The sequence below is a fragment of the Erythrolamprus reginae genome, chromosome 1 (assembly GCF_031021105.1).
Source record: "Erythrolamprus reginae isolate rEryReg1 chromosome 1, rEryReg1.hap1, whole genome shotgun sequence".
NCBI lineage: Eukaryota > Metazoa > Chordata > Lepidosauria > Squamata > Dipsadidae > Erythrolamprus > Erythrolamprus reginae.
The window spans coordinates 242,338,503-242,356,577 of NC_091950.1; the positions used below are offsets into that span (position 1 = coordinate 242,338,503).

General features: G+C 38.3%; 1 protein-coding gene across 7 annotated transcripts in view; it reads right to left on the bottom strand.

Moving 5' to 3' along the window:
- PLCB1 (phospholipase C beta 1) overlaps positions 1-18,075 on the bottom strand; it is a 535,828-nt gene that overhangs the window by 188,489 nt on the left and 329,264 nt on the right. For all 7 annotated transcript variants that reach the window (XR_011557370.1, XR_011557371.1, XR_011557369.1 and 4 more), the window contains exons 5-7: positions 15,094-15,173; positions 8,408-8,461; positions 6,516-6,591 (exon numbers count right to left, since the gene is read on the bottom strand). Coding sequence is in view for 4 of the 7 variants with exons in the window: in XM_070732668.1 (XP_070588769.1) it covers positions 6,516-6,591; positions 8,408-8,461; positions 15,094-15,173 (210 nt within the window). In the remaining 3 variants the exon portion in view is untranslated. The remainder of the gene's footprint in view (positions 1-6,515; positions 6,592-8,407; positions 8,462-15,093; positions 15,174-18,075) is intronic.

Consider the following 18,075-nt stretch of genomic DNA (forward strand, 5'->3'; position numbering starts at 1 on the left):
CGAGACGGGAGACTTTTAAATCAAAATTTCACAAATGTCAACCCTCAGTCCAGTTTGTTTGTCATACAACAATGTAACGCAAGCAGTTGGAAGTGGAATGTAAATTATGTGTGGTGGAATTATTCAATTTCCCAACTTCAAAATTTATTTTCCTACAATCAATAAGGACTGCAGAATGCATTGCTTGTACTGCATTATTTATTTCCAGTAACAGTTGAAATAATATAGGACATTAATATAATTTATATATCCCCAGAATAACTGCTGTCAAAACCAGCATTTCACAATTAGTATCATAAAAATATTTCTATCCATCTAATAGAATCATATATAACAATCTTCCGGCTATGCTGTTAAAACAAAAAATGTACAAGTTTCCATTACTGAACAACTTTCACAAACTGGAGCACTGTATCCAGTGAAGGGCTACCAAAATTTTTACTACCACACTGTGGGCGTGGCTTATGCAGGATGCCCTGCATTTTCTTTCAACATCTTTCAGTGCAAATTGGGTGCTCTGGGGTGGAGTTCCATTTTTGCTACCCCACTGTGTTCCCCCCATCTGATTGTATCAGAGGTGGGTTCCTCCCGGTTCAGACCAGTTCTATAGAACTGGTAGTAACTTGGCGACTTGGGTCACTAGAACTGGCAACGTCCCAGACCTACCACATCCCCCAAATCGTCTCTCTCGTATTTTGTTTTTTGTTTCTGCGCATGCGCAATAGCTGTATTTTAAACACATGCATGGGCATGTGCGCTGAACAGGCACCAAAGAAAACCAGATCCCAACCCTGCAATGTACAGTATGTCATCTTGATTGTTCAAGACTGAACAGCTTCCTAATTCTGTTTTGCTAGATTTGCAAAAAGGAGACTACTTAAAATACAAAAGAAATTTGTAACAAAGATCAACAACTTCAGAAGTGGACCACAGAGAAAGTCTTATGCTAAAAAAGAAAGAAAATGGACTTATTTGACCATAGTTAAGACCATAGATATTCTTTTGATATATCCCATCTTAATGAGTTCTGTAGGAAGGTGTTTTCTTTTTTTAAAGAGAAATGTTTATAATGTTAAACTTTAGATTTGGTTTATTTAAATGAGGATACTAGAAATTTTAATGCCTTTTAAATGGATATAGCCTATAGTTGAGAAATGGAGTTTTATATTTGGTAATTAATTTTAATATTTTAAAGCTTTGGAGTTTTGGCTGACAATTGGGTAAGTAGCATAGTTCCCTCTAAGCTGAACAGTGAGCAATCGCTCACTTAAAAATCATCATCAACTCAGAGTTTTCCAAACCTGCCCAGAAGCCGAGAGGGAAAGAGTGAGAGGGAAGGAGAGAGAGAGGAAGAGAGGAAGAGAGAGAAACAGATAGAAAAAAGAGAGGAAGGAAAAGAGAAAGAAAAAGAATGGGAGTAAGGAAGAGAGAAAGAAAATCAAAATCTAGTTTGAAACTAGCTCAACTATTTAAGTGGCATTTTGATATTGATAGAGTTGCCCTATTATGAACTCACTGTTATAGACACACAGTACAGTATTTTATTTTTAAATTCTCTGAGGCAAAACAGGGTGGGTTTTTTATTTGTTTGTTTGTTTGTTTATTTGTTTATTTATTTATTTATTTATTATTTCTGTGCCGCCCAGTCTCGAAGGGACTGCCGCTCAGACACTATACTTTTCCGCCCACCTCCCAAAAAAATTAGAGGGAACACTGGTAAGTAGATGTAATTATTTGATTGGTTTATTACTAAAAGATGGCTTGTGGAATTAAAAGTTCTATATTTGCAAATTAAAGAGGGGAAAATATTAGGAAATTGTGGATACTTTTGATGAAGATTGGATGTTGCTTTCTTAAAAGGTGATTTTTATTGCATTCTTTTTCTTTTTTTCTTTCATCGGTTATTGTTTTTTATATAAAAATGTTAATAAAGTTATTTTTAAAAAGACTGAGCAGCTTCCATATCTCTACGGTCCAAATGCTATTCTGATCTGCTTATACTAGAAAAGTATTAATTATTAATGGATGTTTTATTTCCTCTCTGGGTTTTTATCTGCCACCAGATAGTGAACTCCCTTCCTATTCTTACCATATACTTCCTGCCAATTAACTGTTGTTGTATTGTTTTTATTTCCAAATATTGCTCTAAAGAAATTTTCTCAACCACCAAAGTAGTTTGAAAAGGTCATTGATCTGAATGAAAGTGACTGAAATTGAAAACTAATTACCCTAAACCAGAGGTCTTCAAACTTGGCAACTTTAAGACTTATGGACTTCAACTCCCAGAATTCTGGAAGTTGAAGTCCACAAGTGTGTGAAAGTTGCCAAGTTTGGGGACCCCTACCCTAAATATTCCAGCGCCAATCAGAAGTGCTTTTCTGACAACTGTAAATCTTTATCCATTATTGATCAATCACAAATCTTTTCCATATAAATCTGGGTAATTTAAAATAAACCTGTTTACTTTTTAATAGAAAAGCAGTACTTTCCATCTATAACTTTCATTTTTTATGTCTAATAAAAGCGGATATAAATATTACTTTAGCATTTTAAAAAGAAATTCTGGCATGTCTCTTTTTGGAGAAACACTACATTAAATTTCTGTTATCTTATTTCTGTTGTTTCCCATAATAATTGAACCCCTCCCCCCAATTTCATTTCAATATTTGTGTTAAAATTATTTTCTATAATAGTGAATGAGATTGCAATTAGTTAATTGGCATGTTTTTAATATACCAATATTTCTTCCCGCTCTTATTTTGCCCATAACAACAAACATGTGAAGTAGTTGGGCTGAGAGTGACTGACCTAACTGGTTTTCATACCTAAGAAGGGACTAGAACTCAGTCTCTTGGTTTCTAGGACAACTTAACCATTACACCAAACATGTTCCCAATTTAGCTAGTTATGTTCCGTTACTGTTGCACAACTAGTTGTTCAACTCTTCTGTTCTGATCAATGATGAAATAAATCATTGTACTTATTTATTTGTCCTGTAGGTTTGCATGGGAGGGATCAATTGTACCTGGATCTCTCAAGCCTTGTCTATCTTCTTTAAAAACGATAACCAGTGATAGAACGAAGAACTGGACCAAAAGAGATTTCACGAGAGTAGCTGTTTGCTCTTCCACAAATTGAGAACAATGCAACCACAGAGGCAGCAGGAAAAGGTCAGGCAAAGATGAGTTTGTATACAGAAATTGTTTGCCTTTTCTCTTCCCCCAACCCACTTCATAAAAAAAGAGAGAGAAAAAGATTTCAAGAGAGTACTGTAAACTGTTTGTGTAGCATGCCAATGGATCCCAGCCTCAGACTTCCAGTTTGACATTGTTTTTCATTGAAACAATCAAAATAGATTGCTCTCTTGAAATCCCCCCCCTCTTCAATTTTTCTGATCTCTTACTGTAGTGAAATCCCTTCCTCTCCAGTATTTCTGGGGGAAGAAGACAGGCATAAAACTTGTATTGCCTTATATTGGCAATTACATGATTGAGGTATGCTGTGGAGGCAGCAAATGAGCTGTAAAGTTTTTTTCAGCACCACTGTAATTTTAAATGGTTGTTGAATGAATGGTGAGTAAAATGAGGATGACATGGTACACACTTCAAATTAAAAATACACATTCTGCTTCTAAGCTCTGAATGTTAATAATGGTTACAGACCATTGTGAATGAAGAATGTGAACCATATAACATTTAGCTTTTTGCACTAAGTAATATACTGTATTTTAATGGGTTTCTGATTCAGTTTTTACTCTAGGACATTCAACAGTTAATTCTTTGCTACTTTGGGAGTATATTTACTGTATCAGAAAGGTGATACATTTCTGATACATTATCAGAAAGATGATTTAAATCATTTAGAAAGCATCATGAGAAATAACAAAAATAATTAAACTAATGCAAAATTATAGAATGGATGGCAAACACTGTTTTCTCTTGGGAAGCTACTCCTGAAATGTCAAAGTACATGTAAAGCTTTTGCTGAAATATACAAAAATGTAGCAAACATAGGTCTGGTTTGCTTAAATACTGCTGTGTTGAGAGAAATGCTAAGATTGAAAAGCCAGGGCTATTATTTATTTCTTTGCTTTGTACAACTACCAGGTAATAAGAGCTGGCTGTATGAAATATACTGTTGTCAACTTTCTTGCTTCTGGGTTTCTTTGTTTGTAAAGATGGGGCCATTTGTTTGTTTGTTTGCTTGCTTGTTTGATTGATTGATTTCTAGGCTCGCCCTTCTCCTGAGACTCAGGGCAGCTTACAACATAATAATTTCACAATAACAATAGAAATCTAAATTTATTAAAACATGACCTATATTCTATAATACTTTCAAACATAGAAATATAGAAACATAGAAGACTGACGGCAGAAAAAGACCTCATGGTCCATCTAGTCTGCCCTTATACTATTTCCTGTATTTTATCTTAGGATGGATATATGTTTATCCTAGGCATGTTTAAATTCAGTTACTGTGGATTTACCAACCACGTCTGCTGGAAGTTTGTTCCAAGGATCTACTACTCTTTCAGTAAAATAATATTTTCTCATGTTGCTTTTTAAATTAAATTAGTCCATCAATCCATTCATCCCATACGAATCCTAATCATACTTCAATTCAACCAATCAATAATAGGGGCTGGAGAAAGATGGTCAGGCTCAACAACCCCATGCCTTCCGGCACAGATGTATTTTTAAGCTCTTCCAGAAGGCCAGGAGAGTGGGGGCGGTACGAAACTCCAGGGGAAGTTGGTTCGAAAGGAGCCACTAGAAAGATCACGTGATGTTCCACATTTGTCTCCCCTCTTAAGATATCTATATTTCATATTGGACTGACTTTCAAGAATAATCCAAAAACTTCACAAAAGCTGTAAAGCTTTCCATAAGAAGAGGGAGAAAAATACACATTCTATCACTTTGATAATAACTTCATTGGCCACCAAAAATGGGCAGAATGTTGATTTTGAATGAACAAGCTAGCGGCCATCTTGAACTAGAGTATCTGGAATTCCACTTCCTCTCTTTGACATTGGTTTGATATTAAATGTGCCCAATTTCAGCTCTGTAGTGTGTGGGTGGCTATCAGTCAGACCATTTGGTAGACCAGAATAGAAAATTAACTCTACTGGAAGACTAAAGCTATATCTTATTGAGATAGGCTATAATAACAGAAGTTTGTCAGCCTGATTGTGCTTTACCTCCTCCCCAGATTTATCCCAATGAATCAGAGGGAGCCTGCTGAATTACTTCTAAATGTTATCTTGCTTCCCAAGACATAATTTTCAGCCCTCTTTGCTTATGTAACAGTTCTTGCATATTTCTGTCATGGTAATTTCCCTTCCTCTTTATACTATTAGAGCTGCATAATATTTTTTCTTGCTGGTGCATTTTTTTGTGGGGTGGAATTTTTAACATCCCACATGCCATATGCATTTTTGGGGCATGTAGGAGGAAAGCTTACTAATCAGATAATCCTCAGTGTCAATCCCCATCAAAAAGAATCAATGTTGCCTGCAGAAAGAGACTGATGAGACACTTTTCCATATTGAATGCTTTTGTCTACTGTCAGCACAGATCAGTATGTGCATGAAGGTATTTCATTAAATAACATTATATTTTTCCTTCCACAAAGATAAACCCCAAATTAATTAAACCAAAAGTTGGCAATGTGTCCTCTATCTTCATACATCTGCCCACCAGGCTCTCTCAATTCCATCGACCCAGGAGTTTTTTCATCTCTTGTTAGACTATCAGTAATAAGGGTTTATTTTCCTAAGCACTTATTATAAATTCTGTTTCTGTTCAGGGTTTCTCTGGCAAAGTCCTTTTATCATTCCAAGAGATTTATTTGTTGTTGGTTGGTTGGTTTCTACCGTTTAACCTTTAACCTTGCAATTCACATTACATTTTTATTTAATTGGTGTTGCGGCATTTTTATTCAATTGGTGTTTTATAATGCAGTCCTTAAAAAGTTTTGTCAACCAACCTAATTGGAAAGATAGTGCATACATAATTTCCAGATTCAGGATTTCACGCTCCAAAATGTGTAGGAGAAGAAGTGCCATCGAGAACCATCCCTAGATCACTTTTCCCCTTAGATTCAAATTGAAAACTTTAGGTTGTTTGTGGGAAACATATGATATGATATTCTCTTCCCCTGTTGGAATTTGACAAAATGCTGAATATATTTCTCCAGAGCATCTAAATCACTTTTGAGGCTCTGACATATTTTTCAGTGCTGCTCGCTAAAACAGCAGCCAATATCTTCCAGTAAATAAGCCAGCTAAGGGTAGATCTAGAAAATTTGCCAAGTTGGAATCCTATTATAATGCTGAGTGATAGGATGTACCCAGAGACTAGGTAACAATGCATAAACTCATTGTTGCATGACACATTCTAGAACTGACACACACTAGAACTAACATCAGTGTGGCTGGATTGGATGGCTGGAAGAAAGAAAGTGGAGGCCAATGTTTCTTATTAAAATCAGACAAAAAAGGTTCCAATACTTACTCTAGCAGATGGAAGATTACAAGCTTCTAATGCAGTCTCAACACGCTTTCTGTCAGAGGAGAATAAGCGATAAATGCTGCAAAATAGAAAAAAAAGAGAAATGTTCTTCACTAATCTGTCATATATTCTTGGTTTGCTAGTATCACGCTGTAAAAAAGATTGTTTCTTTCTTTCTTTCTTTCCTTTCTCTCTCTCTCTTTCTTTCCCTCCCTCCTTTCCTTCTGAATTTCTGTAGTCAATTAGCTCTTTATTCATATACTCATTGGCATCTAAATTTATCAGAGAGTACCATTTCTTTCCATCTAACTTTAGAACCAATTCAGATATTACAGAAAAAAATCATTTACCCTGTATTATTTGGGGTAAGGTAACATATGCAATATTAAGTCTCTGAAGCTTAGGATGCACACTTTTTCAAACCAAGTTTTATATATTAGTAAGATATATTTTGGGTGTATGTAGATGGGTAGATGATCCTGTTAGAATAAATTTGCTAGGAGATAATTATTTCCCTTTCAATTCTGCAAATATCATTGTGCCCATTCCCTTCCCAAACAAGCTCAAATAATATTCTAGAACTAGGCTGGAGACCCAGCTGATATTTATGAAGCACAGCTCCTGCCAACGATAACTTTGACCCATGTTGATTGAACCTAGGTTTCAGCAATACCTAATTGCCATTCCTACCCTAAAGGCCAAAATTACTGATATCAATCAATGGTCTACACAGTGCTTTCACATTCATATCTGCCACCCAAGTACTAATCTAAGAAACTACTGCACTGTCAGTAGCAAATAAAGTGAAAGGCCTTGACAATCTGTACGAAATCTGATTCACTCTTCAACTTTATTTTTATGCACATCAGCCATGGTCTTTTCCAAATCTTCATTTCTAAAAGAAAAGTTTTGTTCCCACCGTGCTGGTTAATTTAATTCTGAACTGCACCCTCCCACACTACAATTGGATAACCTATATGACTTGCCAGAGGCATTATGTTGCCTAAAGTAAAGGATTAAATGCTCCCCATTCCTTCTATTCCACATAGGGAACATCAATCAAAAAGTAGTTGACCATATGTCAACATTGGTTATGTCATAATGTATTTAGTTGCACTTATGGGTAGCGGGGCTAATTAATATTGAATTTCAGACTAGCTATATCAGAAACACAGCTCTTCAGTCTGACATCTCACCACTTATCTTGATCTCTCACAGCAATTACTCTGGTTCAATGTATGTTTAACCCATGGGAGGCTTCATACGATTGAATGCTTATATTTCTTTTTACACAACAAAAATTTTCAGTCGTGCCTTCTTTGCCACATGCTAACTATGTTGGCATGTCTCTCTGTGTTCACCATATAGTGAAGAGCATTACACAATAATGAAATTTCATGGCAGGTTTTGATTTTTAAATGGTGCCTAGAAAGTCAGTTTCATAATACAGTGGTACCTCTACTTACAAACGCTTCTACTTACGAACTTTTCTAAATAAGAACCCGACGTTCAAGATTTTTTTGCTTCTTCTCAAGAACCATTTTCCACTTACAAACCTGAGCCTCCAAAACTGTAACTGGAAAAGGCAAGGAGAAGCCTCTGTGGGGCCTCTCTAGGAATCTCCTGGGAGGAAACATGGCTGAAAAAAGGTGGGGAGAAGCCTCCGTAGGGCCTCTCTAGGAATCTCCTGGGAGGAAACAGGGCCTCCACCCTCCCTGTGGTTTCCCCAATCGCACACATTATTTGCTTTTACATTGATTTCTATGGGAAAAATTGCTTCTTCTTACAAATCTTTCTACTTAAGAACCTGATCTGATCACGGAACGAATTAAGTTCGTACGTAGAGGTACCACTGTACTGTAGAACATGCAATGACACAATAGAATCCAACTTACTTCTTCAAAGGGATACGCCCATCTGTAGTGACTTGCAATTTAAGTTTTGTGTACCTAAGGAACAAAATAATGTGCTGGTGAGAAATTATTTGCAATCACAATATTAGAACTTGCTTTATCTATTGTTTACCGTTAAAAAATCTTGTATTTTGTTCTATTGTATAATCTCACCCAAACTGTTCCCAAGAAAAGCTTAATGTATCAAAACATCAAGAAAATGATATTCACCTGTAATGGTATTTCTAAGTGCACCTTCTCAGCGAATAATCCAGTCCCCCCAGTGTTTAAAACAAAAACAGAATTTTGTTCAAAATGGTTTGTTTTACACTATTCTTACGCTTCTATTATGCATATATGAATTCTGTATTGCATAGAACACAAATCTTTACTCTGTTCATTAAAAAGACAAATTATGGATATGGGAAACTGGAAACGTTCATCTATGCAGAGATTGTGCAATGAATCCTGTAGTGGACTTGATGACCTTTTAGGTGAGCTCTGTGTACTTGCATTCAAGCTCCTAAAGACATACTTCTATTCAAACAGTTCAGTCTTACTAGGGTAGCTTTTAGACTTCCTTTAGCCACGTGAGAATGTAATTTTTTCTTTCAGAAGTAGAAATGAAGGGTTAAAAACAGAGGGGAGGGCTCAACTGCTTAGTTGAAATAAATGTAAATAACAAAGGGCCCTGTGATGTTTTGAAGGGATACTTTATTTAAACAGAACAGGCCTGTATGTATATAATAATAATAATAATAATAATAATAATAATAATAATAATAATAATAATAATAATACATTTATTGTCATTGTCAAAACAACGAATTGTCATTGGCAATGAAAGTCGTGCGACACCCAGAGACCAGTCTCACCATACATAAAATCAGAATAGGTAAATTTAAAAATAAAATAAAACAGAATAAAAATAGAATAAAATGTCCCACCCACTACAAATTCCCCACCCTGAACCACTCAACCATCTACATGACAAACCATCTACATGCATGTTTGCATGTATGCATGTATGTATTCAATTTTATAGCCATCCATCTCAGTCAATGACTGGGAGTACAATTTTTAAAAAAATTCATGTTACAATCAAAATATTAAAACATTTTAAAACAATAGAAACAATAGAAATGGCCAAAATAAATATACATAGCAGTTGAGAATAGGGGGCCCTTAACACATTCAGCACCCCAGGCACACAAACACACCCAGGTTTCTAAGGTCTTATGAAAGGTTAACAGGGTTGGGGGCCATTCTGATCTCTGAAGAGCAGAGACCACTGTGGAATAAGCCAGTGTTCTAGTCACAGCTGACACTCTATGGCTGATGGGATCTGCCCATTCTGCTGAGTCTGGATATAGTTCATCTGGAAGGTGAATAACCAGTAAGAGACAAGTAGGTCTACAGTGCTCACCACAATAACCTCTTCGCTGGGTACCACATTGCATGCAGTAATGGGCAGCCAAAATTTTTACTGCCGCACTGTGGGTGTGGCTTATTTTGTGGGTGTGGCTTAATGGTCATGTGACTGGGTAGGAGTGGCTTGCCAGCCATGCGAGTAGATGGGAGTGGCTTGAATGATCATCATCGTTCAAGTGAACTGTTAAGTCCTCGACTTACAACCTTACCAGTGACACTCGCAGGGGTGACAATTTCCTTCGTGTTTCCCATGCTCTCTTTCCTGGGTCCCCCCCACCTCAGGCAAACAGGTGCTGCTAGAAGCATAAATGTTGCCTGCGCCACTTCCACCCACGCCTTCTGCTTGCACCTCAGGCAGGAGGTGGCTACATGAGGCTGGAGGGGAGCCGGGCAGGAGAGAGGGAAGCTCATCCGAGGCCAAGAAGGAGGAAGGAGGAAAAAAGCAAGGAGCGTAGATGCAGCAGCAGGGGGGAAAAGGAGAGCCAAGCCCAGCCGAGACCAGTAATCCAGGAAGTCACCCCAGCCGATCAGCTGGAGCTGCGCATGCATCTTCATTTCTGCCGGTGGAACTGCATTCCACCCCGTCTTGCCTGCTGCCCACCCCTGACTGCATGGCAAAACTGCCCTGCCTAAAGCTCTCTCTGCATTGACCAAAGTTGTCGAAGGCGGGCTGACTCTACTTCACTGCATGCAGTAATGGGCAGCCAAAATTTTTACTGCCACACTGTGGGTGTGGCTTATTTTGCGGGTGTGGCTTAATGGTCATGTGACTGGGTAGGAGTGGCTTGCCAGCCATGTGAGTAGGTGGGAGTGGCTTGAATGGTCATCATCGTTCAAGTGAACTGTTAAGTCCCCGACTTACAACCTTACCAGTGACGCTCGTGGGGCGACAATTTGCTTCTCCTTCCTGGTTCCCCCACCCAGTCTGAAAGCACTTTAACCAGTAATGAAAGAGGGGATTGATAAGAGCCTTTTCTCATAGCACTGATCTGAAGTGGTTGAGGCCCTGCAGATTGCTTCAATTAAATCAAATCAAATGACTTCTTTGCTTTCTCAGATCAAATGACGCCATCTCCACTGTCCCAAAACACTTACTTGAAATGAATCTACATTGTTTCACAAAAAACTATTACTGTATACACTCGTGGATAAGCTTATCCATGGATAAACAGAGCCCAGCTTTGGGGATGTATTTGAGGATCTAAAATTCTTGGCTTATCTGCAAGTAGAACTGTATATGATAAAAAAACCAGCTACCTTATACATAACGAATCAAACTGTCAGGAGTTGCAGAAACGATGGGAAGAAAAAGGCATACTATGCTTCCAATGCTTTTCACTAGTTTTACCCCCTGAAGTTAAGAGGCTGGCTTGGGAGTGAGAAGAAAAAAAGGGGGAGGAATGAAAATAGCTGTAGGCAGGATTATATCCTTCTGCTGAAAAATTTCAACTGCCCTTTTCTCCACATTCACTTAATCTTCAAGCAAATCCTTCTCCTTTTCTTATTGGAAAATCCTGTTCTTTGTCTATTCTCCTGTGATATAAACAGGTTAGACATTGTGACTTATTAAATTACAAGTATATTTATAATTTTGGTTTAAATATTATGATTATTACTATTGTTGTTGTTGTTATTGTTGTTGTTGTTGTTGTTATTATTATTATTATTATTATTATTATTATTATTATTATTATTCCAGAACTCACATAAGTGAGTTCGAGAAACCTTAGCAATGCAGTTCATCTGTACCTTTTTAGTGGAACCACAAAATCTGGGTGGGTATGGCCAACTCAACATCACTCATTCCCACCTAGCCTACTCAGCTGATCATTAGGACAGAGAGCTGGGAACCACAAAACCCCTTTCTCTCTATTTCTCCCTTCTCTCTATGTCCCCCTCTGCCTCTGTATCTCTATCACCGTCTTTCTGTATCTCTGTCCCCCTCTTCCTCTCTCTGCATCTATCTATGTCTCTCTCCTCCTTTCCCTCTCTTGCTCCCTGCTGTATCTTTCTCCCACTCTTTGTACCTCTGTGTGTGTCTCTCTCTGTATCTCTCTCCCACTCTCACTTTATCTCTCTCTTCCCCTTCTGTATCTTTCTCTTTCTCTCTCTCTTTCTCCATCTCTCCTTCTCTCTGTATCTGTGTTAAAGTTTTAAGTCTTAGTTAAACTATAAGTATACTGAATAAAACTTGATATCATACTTAATAACAATATTATTTATTGATAAAATTAAATTCCTTACAATTTACTTTACAATATCCATAAAATTAAATCATGACAATGACTGACAAACACTAATGTGAACAATGGCCTTGCATTTCAAAGACCAGCAAAAGCTTCCTTTCCCCTTTCATGCTAGAATTATTTCGGGACCAAAACGTCTTGATTTATTATGCCATTACCAACAGAGAGTGGGGCTGGCTGTGTGCAGACAGCCCTTCTCTCTCTCTCTCTCTTTCTCAAAAGCCATTTTCTCTCTCTCTCTCTCTCCCCCCGTCAAGGGGCCAAAGAGCCGCACATGGCTCATGAGCCATGGTTTGCCAATCCATGTCCTAATCCAGTACATTTTTCAAAAAGGATTCATCTACAGCAGAGGTCCCTAACCTTTGTTGGAGGGGGGGGGGAGTGAAACAGGGTTGCGTGAGCCACGGGCCAGCATGCACAGCTCAACTTGTGCAACCTGAGTTGCATGCAGCCATGGACATGTGCTGGCCCGTCGCTCACAGAAATCAAATTGTGTGCACATGCATGCATGCCAGCCCACCGCTCATGGGGCCCGGTTCCAAACTGGACACAGCCCAGCAGTGGGCTGCAGCCCCAGGGCTGAGAACTTCTCATCTACAGAGCAGGAAGCATCCATATGGAACATGTGGTGTGCTGAAGAGCTGTTTATTCTTGGGGAACTCTTTTATAGAAGACATTTGGCTCCGAAAGCATTGTGAAAGAGAACACACCTTTCTGTGCATTACATTTTCTACTGAAAAATAGCATTTCTTTTAAAATGTCACCAGGATTTCATTACATATGCTTGTATGTAACATTTAGTTTAAATATATCTCTGTTTATTCTTATTCAGTCATCTGCATGACTGTAGATAAACTTGGGTATATTTAGGCGTTTCCTCTTTAAGCTGAAAAAACCCCCGCCAACTATTTTATCATCAACACCACCCTTTGTGCTTTTATTTCAAAGCTCTCTGGATCAACACATCATGCCTACAGACTTCACAGGAACAGATTTACAGTTATTTGCTTCTGAGGGCAAAAGCCCAGGCAATTAAGAAAGGGAGGTGGGAATCTTGTAGCCCTTTATTGTTCAGCTAATAACAGATAGCATATCATAAGGAGATAAGCCTGTCATTTATTGTTTATAACCTTAAGCAACAGCATCAGAATTCCAGATGTCAGTTTTCAACTAGCCAGTCAATAAGAAAATGAATATGGTTTTAGTATTGGCCACTATTATTTATGCTTAACTAGACAATGTCGCCTGGCGGGATCTAGGGGAAGAGCCTTCCCTGTGGGGGCTCCAGCCCTCTGGAATCAGCTCCCCCCCTGGAGATTCAAACGGCCCCCACCCTCCATGCTTTCCACAATAGTTTGAAGACTCATGAAACCGACAGGCTTGGGGCCATTAGATTCTAGCCCCTTGGCTGATGAATGAAATGTTTGTTTGTTTGAATTGGAATGATTGATTTTTAAAGTAACATCGGTTTTAGATTAGCTAGTTTTAAATTTAATTGGATTTAGGTTATTTTGTATTGTTTTTATAAGTTGTAAGCCGCCCTGAGTCCTTGGAGAGGGGCAGCATAAAAACAAACAAACAAACAAATACTATATTGACTGGCAGGTTTAAAGTCAGGCATGCTATACTGTTACCACTGCAGATCCATTAAAGTGAAGATCCAAATATTTTTTTCCCCAGAATTCTACTGGGATTCAAAGCTAGATCTATCCAGGGAACTGCCAGAATCAATCTCTGGAGAAAAAAGTTGGGGGGGGGGGGGTTAGTGGAGGAGGGAGGTTGCTCCTATAGTTCCATGCTGAAAAGTTTTCTGTAACTTTCTTAGATATAAGAAAGATATAATAAGCTAGTGGTAGTCACATGTTCATTCCAGGACATGCTGAAAAAGGGGTCTAAAATTTTTTTAAATTTTTTAAAATTAAATTTATATACATTTAAAAGACCATACAAAAACAAGAAACAAAGACCATAAGCAACATGACACATACAACATACCAACCAAAAAGAAAATACAAACAATACAAAAAAGAAAAAACAACAGCAACAACAACAAAAAGAGGCCTCAACATTCCAACAGAGTGGCATATAACTTTAAACAGATAAGATTTTCAGTTTTTGTAAAAAGACCAGATTCCCCCTGCTGTCTTTATAAAGTAAATTCCATTTTCTCCCAGTCAAATCTGGAGAAGTTGTCTAATCACGAATCTACTGGTAAAAAACCAGAACATACTCGGTGACGTACGAATCCCTACAGCTGAAGGATTCAAGCCGATCGTTTATTTTATTTATTTATTTGTTTGGTTGTTTTGTCAATTGCATATTGGAGGTATACAAAGATATAACTGTGTTTACATACATTGTACTAGCAAGAGAGAAATATTAGGACAGGGGACAGAAGGCACGCTGATGCACTTATGCACGTTTAGTTCAGGTTCCTACTCTAACTTTTAATGGCACATCTCTCAAGGTTCTCAGAGGACTTCTCAGGATGTTGTAGACTTCCTTCTTTACTCATGAAGTGCCAAATGTATCCACAGAGATCCTTCCTGAATAATAGAGCTTTCTGCTATAAATAAGGATGAAGATTCCCCTCCCCATGCGTAAGCTAAGTGACAAAATTGTGGACTTCTGCATCAAAATACTTCATAATCAGGAACACCTAGATTATGAACTATATTTTTGGGCCACAGACATGAATTAGAGTCACTTAACACACTATCTGCTGCTGTGACTCCCCTTGTATATTCATTCCCAGAATAGGAAGCATATCAAAATGGTGCTAACAAAAGCTCAGACTACACCTATTTGAGTCATCATGGCTGAACTTCTTAGTTCTGTTTCTAAAAAGACGTCCAGTTTGCCGTCTCAGTGAGAAAAGAGGAAAAAGCATGTTTAGAGAGGCAGTAATCCATCATCATGAAAACAATTGGTAGCAATAAAAGGGGAAAAGAAGGAAGCTGACACATAAGAAACTAAAGGAACTTCCTGCACAGTAAGGATTTCGGTACTTACGCTTTTTCCAGAAAAGCATCCCTGGACATGTTTTGTGCCAACAGGTTTGTTGCCAGACTGAATATTTCTTCTGACCATTCCTAAGAAAAAAACAAAAGAAGAAAAAGAAAGAAGAAATCCCATTTAGATTCATCCACTTGAACTTCTCTTCAAGGTTCTCTTCGAATGGTGACACCAGGGTTAAACTTTCCCACATGAAATCAATCAGGGTCGGTGGAAAGGTGTAACCAACAAGCAGAAGTGGACAGGTTTGAAACAGCATGAGTTACAAAAAAAGGCGGATGGGATTGCTGTGTTAGCAGAGAGAATTGAACAAGAATGAATAACAAGAAGAGCGATCCCATTACTAACGTCATCATCATACGTTTATATCATGTTTTGGACATACAGATAATCCTCCAACTATAATCACAATTGGGCCCAGAATCTCAGTCACTGAGTGAAATGTTGATTGAGATCCACATACTGTATCTACTTCACTCAAAACCCACAATCTTGGCTCTCCCAGCTACGGTTATTAAGCAACTGTGTGTGTGTCATTCACCAGAATGCCAATAGGTTTTATTTATTTTTATTTATTTTTATTTTATTTTATTTTTTATTTATTTATTTATTCCAATATACAATACATATAGAAGAGAATAGACATGTAGTAATATATATAAAGAAAATATATAAAATTAGAGAAGATATATGAAAGGAAGAAAATATATATGATATATGAGATAAAGGAAAGACAATTGGACAGGGGATGAAAGGCATACTAGTGCACTTATGTACGCCCCTTACTGACTTCTTAAGAACCTGTTGGGGGTTAGGGGTTGACACTATTGAGTCCGATAATGAGTTCCACGCTTCGACAACTCGATTGTTAAAGTCATATTTTTTACAGTCAAGTTTGGAGCGGTTAATATTAAGTTTGAATATGTTGCGTGCTCTTGTGTTGTTGCGCTTGAAGTGAATTAGTCATTGACAGGTAGGATGTTGCATCATATGATCTTGTGGGAAATACTTAAATTGTTTTTTAGGCGTCGTAGTTCTAAGCTCTCTAGACCCAGGATTGTTAGTCTATTTTTGTAGAGTATTCTGTTTCGAGTGGAGGAGTGAAGGGCTCTTCTGGTGAAATATCTTTGGACGTTTTCAAGGGTGTTGATGTCCGAGATGTGATATGGGTTCCAGACAGATGAGCTGTATTCAAGGATGGGTCTGGCAAAAGTTTTGTAGGCTCTTGTGAGTAGTGTGAGATTGCCAGAGCAGAAGCTACGTAGGATCAGGTTAACAACTCTAGAAGCCTTTTTGGCGATATTGTTGCAATGGGCCTTAGCACTTAGGTCATTTGATATTAGTATTCCAAGGTCTTTTACTGAGTGTGGGTTGGCTGTGAGAATTTGTTTATTCAGTTTATATATGAGGTTTGGATTCTTTTTGCCGATGTGGAGGGTAGAGCATTTGTTGGTTGATATTTGAAGTTGTCAGGTGTTAGACCAATCTGAGACAAAGTCGAGGTCTTTTTGGAGAGTAAATGTGTTGTCCGTGGTGTTAAAAAGTTTTACATCATTGGCAAAAAGAACACAGTTGCTTGTGATATGATCGCAGAGGTCGTTGATGTAGAGAATGAAAAGAGTAGGACCTAGTACGCTGCCCTGGGGAACACCACTTTTGACAGGGATAGGAGTGGAAATGGCGCTTCCAATTTTGACCACTTGTTGCCTGTTTGACAGGAATGCAGTAATCCAGCTGTGAAGGAATCCTGAGATGCCATAGGATTTGAGTTTTAGGAGTAGTTTGTCGTGGACCACTGAGTCGAAGGCTTTGCAAAAGTCAATATAAATTGCATCAATGGATTTTCCTTGATCTAGGTGGGTAGTCCAAATGTTTTTGCAGTGTAGTAGTTGTAGGTTGCAGGATAATTTCTTTCTGAATCCAAATTGTTTGTTAGAGAGTAGGTTATTAGATTCTAAGTAAAGGGTGATTGATTGATTTATAATTGATTCCTTTATTTTAAATGAGATGCAGCATAGTGATATTGGTCTGTAGTTTCTAGGTTCTGTAGGTCTGTAGGTTCTAGGCCTCCGTGATCTGATTGGCAGAGAGAAAGCTCTCCCAACACAACCAGTTGCTCAGATCCTCTCCCTGTCTGACCAGAGAGAGAAATTGCAATAACCTAGGTGTTTGCTAGCCAGGGGTGAATTCTTCCTGATTTGTACCAGATTTCCCAAATGGTTAGTGACACAAAGGTGGCGTCACAGATCTGGTTCTGTCTGTACTGGTCCGTGCACACCACCATCTTTTCTTTGGAATTTTCAGCATTTTTTTTATCCATTTGGATGGCTTCTCCTTGTCCTCCCACCCATCCTTGGATTAATACCAACCTTTATCTCTTCACCCAAAGCACAGCTGAGCAACTCCTCATCTATGTTTCAGGCTGAAACCACCTTCTGAGCATGTGCGGAAGTGAATTCGCATGAGGGGATATGCGCACGAGTGATCTGAGCAAGTGAACCAGTGGCGAAGGTAAGGGGAACCCACCCCCATTTCTAGCATTTTCAAACATTTGAGGTTCATTTCTCCAGGGAACTGAGGACAGGCCACAAATGTGGCTAAAAACTGGTGAAAGCTCAAATGTCAGAATTTTCCCCTCACTCATCACGAGCCCTTTGCTAGTGGCATTTGCTAGCATTTTCCCCTCCTGCCTTCTGGAAGTTGAGGAGTACTTGTATCAAATACTATTTTATACACTTATAACTAAACCGTAAGGGAGATTTGTACTATTGTCTCAACTACAGTGTAAGCTTATGGCAGAGGTAATATTTACATTTGAGCCTTTGTGGCTCAGTTTTTGAATCTCTATATTTTTTTCTTCTATCATTCAATCATGTCCAATTCTCAGAGAGTGCCTGGACAAGCCCCTGCAGTTTCCTTGGCTAGGGTTTTCAGAAATGGTTTGCCATTGCTTTCTTCCAAGGGCCGAGAGAGAGTGAC